This window comes from Cydia fagiglandana, chromosome 4 (assembly GCF_963556715.1).
Source record: "Cydia fagiglandana chromosome 4, ilCydFagi1.1, whole genome shotgun sequence".
In the NCBI taxonomy this organism is placed as follows: Eukaryota; Metazoa; Arthropoda; class Insecta; order Lepidoptera; family Tortricidae; genus Cydia; species Cydia fagiglandana.
In genome coordinates this window covers 9,581,147-9,596,121 of record NC_085935.1, presented here as the reverse complement: position 1 = coordinate 9,596,121, position 14,975 = coordinate 9,581,147, and the positions used below count along the sequence as shown (strand labels likewise).

General features: G+C 35.2%; 1 protein-coding gene across 2 annotated transcripts; it reads left to right on the top strand.

Moving 5' to 3' along the window:
- Nucleotides 1–4,338: 4,338 nt before the first annotated feature.
- On the top strand, nt 4,339–14,908 carry LOC134664129 (alpha-tocopherol transfer protein-like). Of its 2 annotated transcripts, XM_063520722.1 has the most exons (9): nt 4,363–4,408; nt 4,529–4,548; nt 4,723–4,870; nt 9,478–9,637; nt 10,548–10,677; nt 11,561–11,692; nt 14,102–14,212; nt 14,297–14,399; nt 14,757–14,908. In XM_063520722.1, the coding sequence occupies exons 3-9, from the start codon at nt 4,735–4,737 to the stop codon at nt 14,906–14,908; spliced, it is 924 nt and encodes a 307-aa protein (XP_063376792.1). In that variant the 5' UTR covers nt 4,363–4,408; nt 4,529–4,548; nt 4,723–4,734. The 2 variants fall into 2 exon arrangements, with proteins under 2 accessions (XP_063376791.1, XP_063376792.1); XM_063520721.1 differs by lacking the exon at nt 4,529–4,548 and having other exon boundaries at nt 4,339–4,408.
- The last annotated feature ends 67 nt before the right edge of the window (nt 14,909–14,975 follow it).

Sequence of the window (14,975 nt, the reverse complement as noted above, 5' to 3'; positions counted from 1 at the left end):
GTTTCCCGAAAATGAAGCTCGGAGGGCTGTGATCAGCGTTGAATAAAAAGTATAAATAATGGAGATACAGTTCTGCAAGTATGGAATGTTTGATTTGAAATATCCTCCTTTTTTTATAATATTAATTCCGGTTTCTTAAATTAATATTTATTAATACTTTTTGAGATGTTGGGGAAATAAAAAATATCTACCTTTTCTCCTTTTTTGTTTATAACTATTGATATTTTTGTATGCTAATACACGCTTCTAAGCATCATGACGAAACTAATGAGTATCACACGTAGTTTTAGGAGTAGTATCTCTATTATTTACCATTTTCAGTTTCTCGAGTAGCCTAATACTTATAGTTGTGTGATTATGCCCCTAGAAGCTTCAAGTTACTTTAATTCTATTTCGTTTATGACTGCTGCTATATTTAATTTTAATAGGACTTTAGCTATATGAAAGTAGAGTCCGGTAGTTAAATAATGTTATAAATCAGAAACAAAAACATGGACAGCTCGAAAAGCAATAATGAGCAGATTTTCAAGTTAAGCATTAAGGTAAGACTACCATAGTTTGTTTTGTTCGGGACAAGACAAACACTATGAGGATTCTATACAAGTGAGTCTTACCCCGGTGATAGTCTCACCCCACCTTACTTTAATTTTTTTTTTTCGTTTCGACAACTCTCCTACCTACTCATCAATGAACCTCCAGGTCTGTTTCTTAAGTATGTTAAGTACACTACATTGTACTAAAAATCCATTTGCATTATGTGACCGTTTGTGTGCTAAATAAAAAAAAAATCTTTTTACATTGTCCCTTTTTAATTCTTGGCTACAGAGGCTTTGATAAAGAAGGTCTTGGAGTACGGCGCGTGGCTAGATGAAGACCTGCAGTATGGGTCGGACGAGAGCAAGCGGCTCGGCAAGCCGAACACACCCAAAGACATGTTCGGAGTTGAGGGTTCCTTCAGACAACTGCAGTTTGACTAGTTTGTACACAGACAGACAAGATACTTAATCAAATAACTAGTGTAAGTATTAGTATGTGCTCCAACTTTAAATAAGTAGAAAAATCGATACTTACTTATGGCACCGACTGTACTATAATATATGGAAGAGTATACTGAAAGAACATGTCTAGTCACTTTTTTCGGAAAATGAGATTTTGATCTCTATCATTATATTTTTATTTATTTACCGACGAAAGAGTTATATTTTCGGTGTAGTTTACTTTTAGTTTCTTTAGTAATAAAACTTTGATTTATTGGAGTTTTTATTTTATTTATTTCATTGTATGTTTGAGAAAAACGCTATACATATCTTGGCGTGAAAGGGAGTTGTCACGCTGGACTATCAGGCTGGACGCGTGTATTCCTACCTACAACAATTGTTATTGTGACTGTTAAGTGGGCGTTTTTAGAATTAGAGTCCGTCACGTAATGGAATTCCACACACCAAAAAAAATTTTTTTTTGACTAAAAATGGGTTCAATTAAATCTACTATTTATATATTTTATGAAAATGTTACTTTCTTTCTATATACATTATTTATATTCCTAATAAATCACTTTAAACTGAATGACAGCCAATGTGACGATCCATTACGTTACAAGTTTTAGGCAGGTTTTAAGTGAAGATCGGTGTGTTTTAAGTGAACCAGTTTTTATTTATTGAAATACAAAACAATATTAATTTTTTAAAAACGAATAACAACTGCAATACTAAGTATTACAATAAAGTTATTTAAAGAAGTCTTTCCAATACGTCACATTTTTCATTTCAATTGTTGCTTTGCAATCATTTTGTTATAAAAAACGTAAGGTAAAGGTATTATAAAAAGTTGTTTTTAATAATTATCATATATTATTCTTGCAAATGAGATCGAAATCAGTATCAATTATCCTAATAATTAATATAAATTCTAATAAAATCAATCACAGCCACAGTAGGACAAAGTGACGTTAAGGACCATAATATCGCGTTTAGGAACTACATGAAGGGTTTACATGTGCGGAAAATAGCTACTTAATTTAATACCTACTTAATGTTGTACTAAATTAAATAATTTAGTAATTAATACCTATTATTATAGTTTAACTTAACAGATTTTGAAATTTCCTGCAGTAATTATGCTTTCGACTGCAGCAGTATTCCAGCACGACAATACTGCCGACTGCATTACTGCTACAAAATCAAAATAGATGTTGCTGCCCAGTTTTTTTACATTTGCAGTCAGCAGTATTGTCGTACTGCAATACTGCTGCAGTCGAAAGCATAACCTGCGCCTGCCAGGGTTTCTTAGGTCGAGCCGCCACTGGTGCTAAGTAATTACTAGTAGGTCGAGTAGTTAGAAGAATATAGCTAGAATAATATTATTTGTGTTTTTTAATATCACTCTACCTACTATATTTTGGCAACTTAAAATGACGGCATGTAAACCGTGCATTTTCATTCCATACGTCACGTTTTTTTGTTCCACTAATACATCACGTAACGTTTTGGATGTGACGTAGGCATGCCGGTTGTTTAATAAAGCGAAATAGCGGTCTGATCGTTTGAATTTTCTTAATTATAATTATTTGATATCATACAACACATAATAATCTAACGTAATTCATAAATAATTAGTCAATAATTGGCTCCTTATCTTCAGTTTAATTCAGTTCGTTGTGGAAAACAAATTTCTGCACATCGTGACGCACAACCTACACTAGCTTTTTTCGAGCCCAATTGCCTTGTAAAACCTAAACACCGGGTAATTATAGGAACATAATGTTACGATCATGTAAAAATCCGTATGATATTAAGGACTGTATCGTTTATTATAAATACAAATAAAACCTGGTCTAACTGTTGACGTGTGTATTATTTTGTATTACTATGTTCTTAAGGTATACTCTGGGGGTATTTTTAAGCCATATCTGATATAAGAAGGTTTTACATTTATTTTATTTTAGGGACTTTATGATGATTTTAATACCGTCTAGCAATTGTAATTTGGACAAGCCTATCGAGCTTAATTTGAGACTATTTCACCGATTCCTTGGTACGATTTAAAGAAACAAAAGGTTAATATGCTGCCAAAATATGCCATCTAAGTGTCCTTTTCATGATTGCTCAATTGAACATCCACAGAATAAATGTGGTGATTTTTTATCTTTACATGAAAACGACTTTTTATGCAACATTTTGGATGCCCGTCAATTTCTGACGCCAGCGAAATGAGGGAAACAGCTAAAAGAATCTACCGAAATCCAAAGCCTAACGGACATTCATGGCGTTGAACCATGGCTAGAACAGGTCGATAGAAACGCTCCATGATGGTTATATTGTATACCAAAGTCGGGGTTGTCGTAAGTAACATGCCATATTCTCTAAAAGGCCACCAAGCACAGATCCAAAACTTTTTTTCCAACTAAAAGAAATGATTAGACTATGCCCAGATGTTTCGCTTTACGAATCATATGTAATTGCTGTTTACATAGTACGATTTTTTTTGTGTAATATCTCGTCTTGTTCGCAAACCGTAAATTTTCTTGTAGTATTTGTCCAAAATCGTTGTAGTTACTCGGGAGGATTGGGTAAATATTGTCCAAACCATATGCTTTACGTGATCTCCCAGGACGAAATGTTACTTATTATTAAAGCACTAATTAAACTATATGTGTAATTTTTTAATAAAAATATAATACCAGAAAAAACGGCTAAGTAAAGTTGTATTTATAATAAACGATACAGTCCTTAGTAGATTTTTGCTACTAAGTTGGTAAAAACTCCGTGACGTTGGTGGAAATTTCCACTACGTCGATATTGAAGGACAACAATAAATTAAACTTTAATGCATATTTTTACTTTAAGTGCTAAAAAATAAGGTTTTTAATAGATTTTGGCTGGTACGATCTTATCACACAACAACCAGGTTCGGGCCTAGAAGGAGGCAAATATATAATATTTGGATCCAAAGTATGCAAAGTGTGCATGGGACACTCAAAAATCATCTCCCTTTCTTCAGTTTTTGTACATTTTCTTTACTATAAAGTACCATTTAATCAGTTTTTTTACCATAAATACTCAGATAATAAATCACTTTACAATTTTTGTATACATGTAGTACACTTTAAAACAATATTTGACGGTAAAAAAGTATACCAAAGTCGTGGGACAGTGATATTTTACCCAAATATTTTTTTCCGAAAACGCCCAAGTACCTATTCTCTTATATACTGGATCGCGAATCTGCCAACAGAAAAGCTGAAACAATATCCACACATAGTCATCGATACGTTCTAGGATTCAGAAGGACATTCTGCTGTCAGCCAGCTACATTTGATAACGATAGCTATCGTAATATTTATCAGTTACTCGATACACACCGGCAGACACGTCGGTCGATAGTGATACGCGGATAACTTTGGTTAATTGTAAGTTGTACTAAAAATATTTAAGCAAGGTTAAGGTCATAATCGTTCTTAACTATCTGTTTATATGATAATATTGATAATAGTTTCTAAACAAAAACATAGTACCTACCTTCCTACTAGAAATCGTAGTTTTTTGTCATGTGAGTGATTTATCAAGAACTTTTTATAGATTAAGTATATTTACAATAGTTGTACCAAAGTTGTACCATCAAATTCTTAAGCAACCCTAAAATATTCCTAATTTAAAATCTTTATTGTACTTAACGATAACTTTTATTTTTCTTTTATAAATAGAAAATATAAATTATTTCCAGTAAGACACGAACATGATCCGTGAACTTCCTCCCACTTTAGCTAAGATAGCTAAAGATGAGTTGAACGAAAATCCAAAAAGGACGCAAGAAGACGTGCAACACTTGAAGGAGTGGATCACAAAGCAGCCTCATTTGAAGGCCCGGACGGGTAAATACTTTACTTATCTCACTGTTTGTAAATGATAAATATCGATCTAATTTTATTAATATGGATACGACGATACAAAGAGAAAGTCCAACTGATAAGAAAGTACACTACCTAAGTACCTAATTAAGATTTTATCATCTAGCTCAGATCAAGTTAGGCTTCGGCAAAACAAATGTTGACACTGAAATTTGAGGGCTTATTTGACTCGTTATTGCCGGGTGCTGAAGTTTTAGGTACGTATTATAAGTTTAACTACAACTGGGCTTATAGTTTCGTCCTGACTGAGTAGGTATTAACACCCCCCCCCCCCCCCAACATGTTTAGGGACCATTAATTATCTCATTATTCGAAAATTCATACTATTACCAACCTACCAAGATCTAACTAATTTTTCAATGTCACTTAGCGCCACTTGCACCATCGCCTAGCCGGGTGTTAACCCTTAACATGGCAAGACATGAAATAATGTATGTACCTATCACGTGGAATGTTTTTGGGGATAGTAATGAGTAAAAAAGTACTATATTTAAGAAAAAAAATTAAAAGCATTCCGAAAGTAGGGTTTTCAGGACGTCCGTTAAAACGGACATTGCCACGAACCTTATATATTGATTGCTCCCAAGGTTGTCCTAATAAAAGGACAATGCCGTTATACGGTTTAAGAATATGATTTTTTTTAAAGAATTACAGGGCAAGAAAATTTAAAATTATTTCAATAACACAATTGTGAATGTTTTAAAAAAAATGTTTAATTAGATTACTAAGAAGAAAAAACTTATGGGAAACATAATAATACCATATTTACTTCTAGTGTTGATGTTTAAAACGACCCACGTACAGATATATTGAACAAAAAATATACATTTCAAAGCTACGTATACATGGGAAATAGGCTCATAAAGGTAGTTACACATTACAATTATTGTAAGTAATATTACTTTACTTAAATGACCACACCGTTTATCACTATGGTCTCACAGTTCTATGTCTTGCTTCATTTCTTATTATCCGGACTATCTGGAAACTAAGCTGGTGGTAGAGTGTAGCTGTAGTTCCAGTTAAAATTTAGATATTTTTCAGTCTCAATGGCCTCTGGCAACATTTTGGGAATATATGGCTCCTCCTAGGCGAGAACTAGAGTCTTATCTATGTCATGCCCCAGACCGCAGGCTTTAGTTGGCGGTGCTTGACATCATCAGCTATAATAATATGTTCTTGTACCCTAGTAGTAGTAGTGCTTTGCTTCGTCTGCCCGACATATGAAAGACTAGATTCGAAATTAGCTATTTACTCTCCTGAATTTCGTAGAGATTACATTTTACAGGCCTCAGAAACTGTAGCATCTTCATCATCGACTTGAAATAGGTTTTAACCGTAGGACATTTCAAGACGTGCCAATAATTTGGATACTGAAGCGAGTTAGGCGTTTAATGGCGAGGAATTAAGTTTTTTAGATGGAGTACTAGAGGACAGGTCGTGTTTAGGTCATCAGGTCGAGTATTATGAGCGACTTTTTTCCCACAAGGACCACGTTAGACTTCGAAATTATATTTAAATACAGACAGTGCCATTCACAATGAGGCGCACTAAACTTTAATGGCATGACAATAAGAATAAAAGCACGCGTGTTCGTAAATGAATATATATTTGTCCATCATATTTGCCATCCTCTTAGAAAGTGACCTGGCTGAAAAAGAGTCAGATTGGAGCAAGGCAGATGTACAATCTGCCTCTAGTAAAATTTCGTCATTGTCGTCTTTTTTGTTATCTCACTCTTCTGAGTCAGATGGTAGAACCACTTGAAATTAAAATATAAAAAAATGTATACATATACTTATGTATAACGTAACCCCAACGCAACAATAGCCTATAAAACGACGATAAATGAAAAAAATGTATATACCCTATGTATGGCAATGTCCGTTTTCTGTCACAAACTGGTCTCCGCACAAGCCGGCACTGTCCGTTTTTTAGGACGTGCTAAGTGGTACTTAGTTACCAGTACTGTCGACAATGTCACAAAAATGGGACAAGATATATTTCGCAATTTTTGACTTAGAATTAATCTATGCTTTAATGAGCTTTATATAAAATAACAATGTCTAACTCATCTAGTAATAATATCAACAGAAAAAAAACACTTTGGCTATTTACTTTATATTCTATGGCGTCAGGAACACACTCTGTCGCAAATTCAGCGAATTTCAAATTTCAACTGCCGCCTGCGCATAAACCGAATTTTGCCTGGTATTGTCTTAAACTAGGAAAAAAAGTACAACTCTCGCCCTTTCTTTAACGTACTTCCTTTTCTAGCCTGCACTTAGTGTTTAAACTTGGCGCCACATATAGAGTGACGGCACCAATCATGGACATGTTAAGCGCACTAAATTAGAATTTCGTTTAAAAATGTGATGTTTTTTGACGATACAAAAATGGTGATTTTTTTTTCGGCACTTAAATACATGAGGAACATTTAAACAAAACCAAAAATTCTGTATGTTTAATACATAATTAATAAAAAATATATAAATTGAAATTTACGAAATCACCATTGATGGACATCAAAAATTCAGTAATGGACACCCAGTCATGGACATGGACCCAATTATGAACATCCATTAATGGACACTTTTGTATTGAACACATAAATGAAACAAATGATGTCACAAATCAACTTTTATTAACGCTATTTGAACTTTCATTTAGATTTCTAATTTATACTATAAGAGTTTTAGTCCGGTTGCCGGCTGCATGAAACAAACCTGATCAAAAAATAGAATATACCTACCCTGTAGAGGTACCTGACATTTAGTACCTTCCAACTTTCAACGCACTTGGTCGGCCTAGGCTTAACCTGGCAGATTTTGTACAAATGGCAAAAACGTTGGACAAAAAAACATCAAAAAAATACCTCATCGAAAAATGGAATGAAACTTGTATGGTAGGATACCTGACCTTGGGGACAGTAAAAAAAAAGTGGTCAGCCTCACCTTAGCCTGGCAGTTTTTGCAGTCCGACCAGATTTATTGGACCACATGACACCTACAATTTACCTCATAGCAAAATAGAATTGTTGACGTATGTCTTGGTCGGCCTCACCTTAACCTGGCAGCTTTTGCAGTCCGACCAAATTTATAAAAAAAAAACATGAAAAAGACCTATCGAAAAATCGTATGAAACTTGTATGGCACGATAGCTGCCTTTGAGGACAGTAAAAAAAAATGGTCGGCCAAATCCTGTATTGGCCGGCCGATTGGCGATTGGGTCGATCAAATTTGTGGTACCACGTGAGAGCTACAATTTACCTCATCAAGAAATAGAATTGGCAGTTTTTGCTGCCAGGCTACGAGTTTTTGCAGTCCAACCAAATTTGTGGTACCACGTGACAGCTACAATTTACCTATAGGATGAAAAAAACGGATTATAATAGCTAAAATAAACCTATTGACGTATGGCTTGGTCGGCCTCACCTTAGCCTGGCAGTTTTTGCAGTTCCACCAAATCTGTGGTACCACGTGACAGCTACAATCCCTACAATTTACCTCATCGAAAAATAGAATGAAACAAACAGATTATAATAGCTAAAATAAACCTGTTGACGTATGGTTTGGTCGGCCTCACCTTAGCCTGGCAGTTTTTGTAGTCCGACCAAATTTGTGGTACCGCGTGACAGCTATTATTTGCCTCATCGAGAAATAGGATGAATAAAAAACGGATTATAATAGCAAAATAAACCTGTTGACGTATGGCTTGGTCGGCCTCGCCTTAGCCTGGCAGTTTTTGCAGTCCGACCACATTTATCCATCCATCTAAGACAAAACAAAGAGCCCAATTATGGACAACTAAAAATACCCAGTTATGGACATCGTCCATTATTGGAAAATAAAGAGCAATCACAAAATCAACCCAACTCAAATGTTTAGTGCAATAAATTAAATAATTTAACACAATAAACTAAAAAAGTAATAAAAAGCTTAAGCTTGGACACTTGTCCATTACTGAATTTCATAAAATATCGAATCCAGTAATGAACAAACCCCACAAAAAACTTATTGCTGTGATTGGACATATTCAACTTAGCTCAATTTACTTGCAATATAGTATTATTCAGTAAAAATAACATTAAATCTCATTACAACATAACACAAGATAATACCATGCACAAATATGTACTCACCTCCTTAACGATTTCAACAACAATAACGGATTTTTATGACCACCGCCCGCAACGAGATTTTACTTCGCAGCCATCTTAGAACAAAACGGCTGATTTTGGTGACATGTGTCAAAATGACAGCTCAAACGTCTATTGGTTATGCTTTAGTGTTGCCAGTTGAAAAATGTTGGGACAGTTGCTTAATAAATTCGATCAACGTAAAAAATGTCCATAATTGGTGCCGTGTCCATTACTGGTGCCGTCACCCTAGTACCTGTACTAAAAAAGTGACAGAAACGCTTTAAGGGTTAAACAGTTAAACCGTTAACCAAGAGTCCGATTGTGCTGGTAACTTTGGTAACTCCAGGTTTAACCGGTTGACCCCGGGTTAGTGGAAAGGTGCAAGTGATGCTTACGTTTATTTTGTGCAGTATTAATTTGTTATTTACAGATGACCAGTGGTTGGTAGCAGTCCTGAGAGGCTGCAAGTTTAGTCTGGAAAGAGTTAAGAAGAAATTGGATTTATATTATACGTTGAGAACAACGGCACCTGATGTGACTCTTCGCCTTAAGCCCACTGAAAATAAGTTTCTGGAGTTTCTACGACTTGGGTTAGTTGTATCATAAATGTTGTTTGACACTGTATTGAAAGGGTAGGTGGTATCTAATAATAAACGTAGCTTAGACATACGTAAAAAATACGGCGGTACCTAATAGCAAAAGGCGCAAACTCTGGGACATTTGTGGTTTATGACAAAGAATATAATTTAGAAATTAATTAATAAAACACAGTAAACAACACGACTTTAGAACATCTTGGTCTATTATATAGAGTTATAAATTTTATGGGATAGTTTTGCGATGATCTGTCCGAGCTATGATTAAATAAAATAACATAACTGTGTATATTAAAATTTCTTAATGGATTGTATATTACGCATTGAATAATAATATAATTATTAATTATTATTATGGGACAATGTTGTATTGTATTGTGGGAACTAGACGAGACGATAGATGGTAAATATACACAGAAATCAGGAACAAATATCTGTGATAAACACACAAATGAATGCGTTTTACAAAATTCGAACCCGGGACTTTCTGCGTCGTAGGCAGGTTCACTACCGACTAGATTAGGAGGCCGTTTTTAGGGTTCCGTACCCAAAGGGTAAAACGGGACCCTATTACTAAGATTTCGCTGTCCGTCCGTCCGTCCGTCCGTCCGTCTGTCACCAGGCTGTATCTCACGAACCGTGATAGCTAGACAGTTGAAATTTTCACAGATGATGTATTTCTGTTGCCGCTATAACAACAAATACTAAAAACAGAATATAATTAAGATTTAAGTGGGGCTCCCATACAACAAACGTGATTTTTGACCAAAGTTAAGCAACGTCGGGCGGGGTCAGTACTTGGATGGGTGACCGTTTTTATAGATAATGGTACGGAACCCTTCGTTTTGCGAGTCCGACTCGCACTTGGCCGGTTTTTATTTACATGGAACATTATACATTTCAGAACTGTTATCATCCTTCCCGAGGCGACTGAAAAGTTGTCAACTCGCGTCATCCTTCTCCGGCCAGGCTCTTGCAACCCTCACACACATAATATAGCCGACATCATGTGTGTCTTGACTTATTTGGTGCAAGTAAGTGGCTAGTTTTTAAAAATACGTCTGGACTAGAGTATTTTAAGTACTATAGTCAGACCGTAAAAAGTCTGCAGCGATTTTGATAGCCCACGCAGTGCAAGTGTCATTTTAAACGTCAAACTTCCGCTGCGGACTTTGTTTGGTGCGACTATATTTAATATACGTATCAATGTAAATATCTATATATGTATCAATTAAGTTTTGATAAACTTTATAATACCTTTAGGCACTTGCTTCAGCCCGCGCTATCGTCAGTGAAGAATGATGATTTCTGTAATAAAAATATATATCCTATACAGATATGTATTCCCCAATCCACCGGAAGTCCTCGGGATTGAAAATATTTGTCTCTGTAGGTTACAGGCAAACTGACAAGTGTTTTAATAGGTATTATAAGGACCCCTATTCGACAAGCGACGTTTGACGTATTGTGTTGATCTCCCGTTGATGTGGTAAAAATCATAAGTTCTCGAATACGTACAATGTCAAAATTTGACATTAACAATCCACAGTTAGGGTGACAAGCAAACCAAACCGAACCACCCTTAGTTTAGGGTTGAGTTTTGATTGTACCAAATGATATTATCCACCGTTGATGGAATCAACACTCAGTAAGGAATAAAATGATCTGTTGATTTGACGTGGATGCGAAATCTGACAGTTGCACATGTCGAATTTGGCCCCAGATGTAGGTACGATAAATATTATTGCAATATGTAATTTGATATAATTAGGTAAATATGTATCTATTACAATATCAAATAAACTCATTTAATAATTTTATTTTTATTAGTAATGAAATGTAAAAATAAAAAAAACTATAAAATTTTATTACGATTCAATAGGTACCTACTAACGTTTACAATAATAATATTTTCAGATTTTGGTCGTTGAAAGCGATGCGGCGACAGTACTGGGTACGAAGATCGTGGTAGATTACCAAGGCGTCACCATGGCGCACCTGGCACAGGCCAACCCGACATTACTCAAGAAAATGATAGCTGTTAGCCAAGTACGTAATTACTTACGTCTTCTTCTTCTCGCGTTATCCTGGCATTTTGCCACGGCTCATGGGAGCCTGGAGTCCGCTTGACAACTAATCCCAAGAATTGAAGTACGCACTAGTTTTTACGAAAGTGACTGCCATCTGACCTTCTAACCCAGAGCGGAAACTCGGCCTTAATAGGATTAGTCCGGTTTCCTCACGATGTTTTCCTTCACCGAAAAACGACTGGTAAATATCATATGATCTATATATATAAATGCAAGTGTCCTGACTGACTGATTCATCAACGCAGAGCCGAAACTACAAAAGCCAGAAAGTTGAAATTTGCACACCAGATTGCATTTATAAAGTGTACAAGAGATAAGAAGCGATTTTGAGAAATTCAACCCCTAAGGGGGTTAAAAAGGGGATGAAAGTTAGTATGGGGTTAAAGTTTTCTTTTAAGCGAGGAATTTGAAACTTCGTAAAAAGATATATGATTAAAATACAAGAAAACTAATTTCAGCGTTTTTGAAAATTCATCCCCTGAGGTGGTGAAAAAGGGGTTGAAAGTTTGTATGGATATCAAAATTTTTTCCGAGTGGTGGACTTGAATCTTTGTATTTAGGGATATTATTAGAAGACAGGAAAAGTAATTTCAGCGTTTTGTAAAATTCATCCTCTAACAGGGTTAAAAAGGGGTTGAAAATTTTAATCCATTACAAATGCTTTGAAACTTCTTAGAAAGGCATAATAGCCGATAAGAAAAAAAAGTGATTGCAACGTTTTTGGAAATTCAACCCCTAAGAGGGTTAAAAAAGAGATGAAAGTTCGTCTTCGGGTGCAAATTTTATTTTAAGCTAGGAACTTGAAACTTTGTAATTAAGTATCAAATACAAATACAAGAAAACTAATTTCAGCGTTTTAGAAAATTCATCCCCCAAGGTGGTGAAAAAGGGGTTGAAAGTTTGTATGGATATCAAAAATTTTTTCGAGCGCGGGACTTGAATCTTTGTATTTGGGGATATTATTAGAAGACAGTAAAAGTAATTTCAGCGTTTTGTAAAATTCATCCCCTAACAGGGTTAAAAAGGGGATGAAAGTTTGTATGGGGTTAAAGTTTTCTTTTGAGCTAGGAATTTGAAACTTCGTTGAAAGATATATTATTAAAATACAAGAAAACTAATTTCAGCGTTTTTGAAAATTCATCCCCTAAGGTGGTGAAAAAGGGGTTGAAAGTTTGTACGGATATCAAAAATTTTTTCGAGTGTGGGACTTGAATCTTTGTATTTAGGGATATTATTAGAAGACAGAAAAAGTAATTTCAGCGTATTGTAAATTTCATCCCCTAACATGGTGAAAACGGGGTTGAAAGTTTGTATGGATATCATTCATTTTTTCGAGCGCGGGATTTGAATCTTTGTATTTGGGGATATTATTAGATGACAATAAAAGTGATTTCAGTGATTTGTAAAATTCATCCCCTAGCAGGGTTAAAATGGGGTTCAAAGTTTGAATCCATTCCAAATGCTTTGAAACTTCTTAGAAAGACATATTAGCCGATTACAAAAAAAGTAATTGCAACGGGTTTGGAAATTCAAGCCCTAAGGGGGTTAAAAAGGGGATGAAATGAAGGGGTCTTGGGGTGTAAATTTAATTTTAAGCTAGGAACTTGAACTTTTTGCAAAAAAAAGGTATTAAATTAAAAAACTTGAAAACTAATTCAAGCATTTTTGAAAATCATCCCCCAAGGTGGTGAGAAAGGGGTTGAAAGTTTGTATGGAGATCAGATATTTTGTGAGTGCCGAACTTGAATCTTTGTATAAGGGCATAGGTACCTATTATGAGAATACAAAAAAAGTAATTTCAGCAACCAACATCAAAACCCACTTGACTTAAAACTTCATACAACTTGCTAAAAAAGAAAAGTACTTAATTTCAACATTGCTTGGATATTAAAATTATAGGTACTAAAGATGTAAAATGTTGAAGATAAGATTCCACGCGGACGAAGTCGCGGGCAACAGCTAGTATTTTCATACATAAGTTCCGAAAAACTCATTGGTACGAGCCGGGGTTCGAACCCGCGACCTCCGGATTGGAAGTCACACGCTCTTACCTCTGTTTTGTAGAAAGTAGCAATATTTGCGGGTAAACACTAAAAGTTTTTAAATATGTAGGGAATCATAGGCAAAAAAAATTGCCTCTTGTGTATCCGAAAGTTAAGTTCAAACATACCCAGGCAAAGAACTTGTGAGAAAAAACGAGTTTCCAGCTTATTATCTCGTCATTTCCCTGTAAATTACACCAAAATAGCCTAGATTTTGGAAACAGAAAAGACTAAAGGAATCTAGATTCGGAAGCAGTTTCAGCGATTTTTTTATTCTTACATTGATTTCGCGGTTCAGTTACTTAACCATTCGTTATCATTTGCAGGAATCAACGCCTCTGCGGTCAAAAGGCAGCCATCACGTGAACCTACCCGCTGGCATCGACGCCATTTTTCAATTAATCAAAGGACTCATAAATGCAAAAGCTAGAGACAGGGTAATTACAGTACTTAGCTAATTACAATCATATTTTATTCATAAATTAGTGTCATATGTCATCAGTGATTACTTCTTTTTTAAGTTGAAAATCCACAAAAACTATGAAGAATTAAGGGAATTTATACCGCAAGAATCTTTACCAAATGAATACGGAGGCAGTGGCGGAAGTATTGCAGAAATAACAGGTAAGATTGAAACAAAATAATGAAACCCGTGAATGAAACAGACAGGTAAAAGCTAATTTTAGATGATGCCTTTGAAATAATGGGTATTTTAAGAATGCCATGAGCAAACAAATATATATATGATTTCTCATTATTTTTTTAAATAAATATTTAACTCGGTTTAATTTTGTAAATATTTCGAAAGCTTGCACAAGTGTTACAAGCTGTCATACATTCACTAGTGATTTTAAAATAATTAAGAAACTATTTAATTCACGCATTAGCTAGCTTGTTTTCGTGAAACCGGTTAGATATGCCGGGATTTTAGCTGTTGCTGAACTTTCGTGACAGAATGTAAATTTGAAATTCAAATTACAGAATATTGGGTGAAGAAAATGGCAGAATATAAGTCATGGATGCAGCTGGAAGAGACCCTCGGCACAGACGAGTCGCGGCGCGCCGGAGCGCCGCGCACCGCAGAGGAGATGTTCGGCGCGGACGGCTCCTTTAGAAAACTCGATTTTGACTGAGTTTTCTAGTTTAACCGAAATGTTTCCTGTGGGTCATATGTACGCAGTAAAACAAATTTTCGAAAGT

What these genes read in the sequence shown, in the direction of transcription:
- LOC134664129 (XM_063520721.1), top strand. Translation starts at nt 4,735, where the DNA reads ATGATCCGTGAACTTCCTCCCACTTTAGCTAAGATAGCTAAAGATGAG. An exon ending in TCATTTGAAGGCCCGGACGG is followed by an intron (nt 4,871 to 9,477) that starts GTAAATACTTTA and finishes TGTTATTTACAG; the next exon opens with ATGACCAGTGGTTGGTAGCA. An exon ending in CTGGAGTTTCTACGACTTGG is followed by an intron (nt 9,638 to 10,547) that starts GTTAGTTGTATC and finishes TATACATTTCAG; the next exon opens with AACTGTTATCATCCTTCCCG.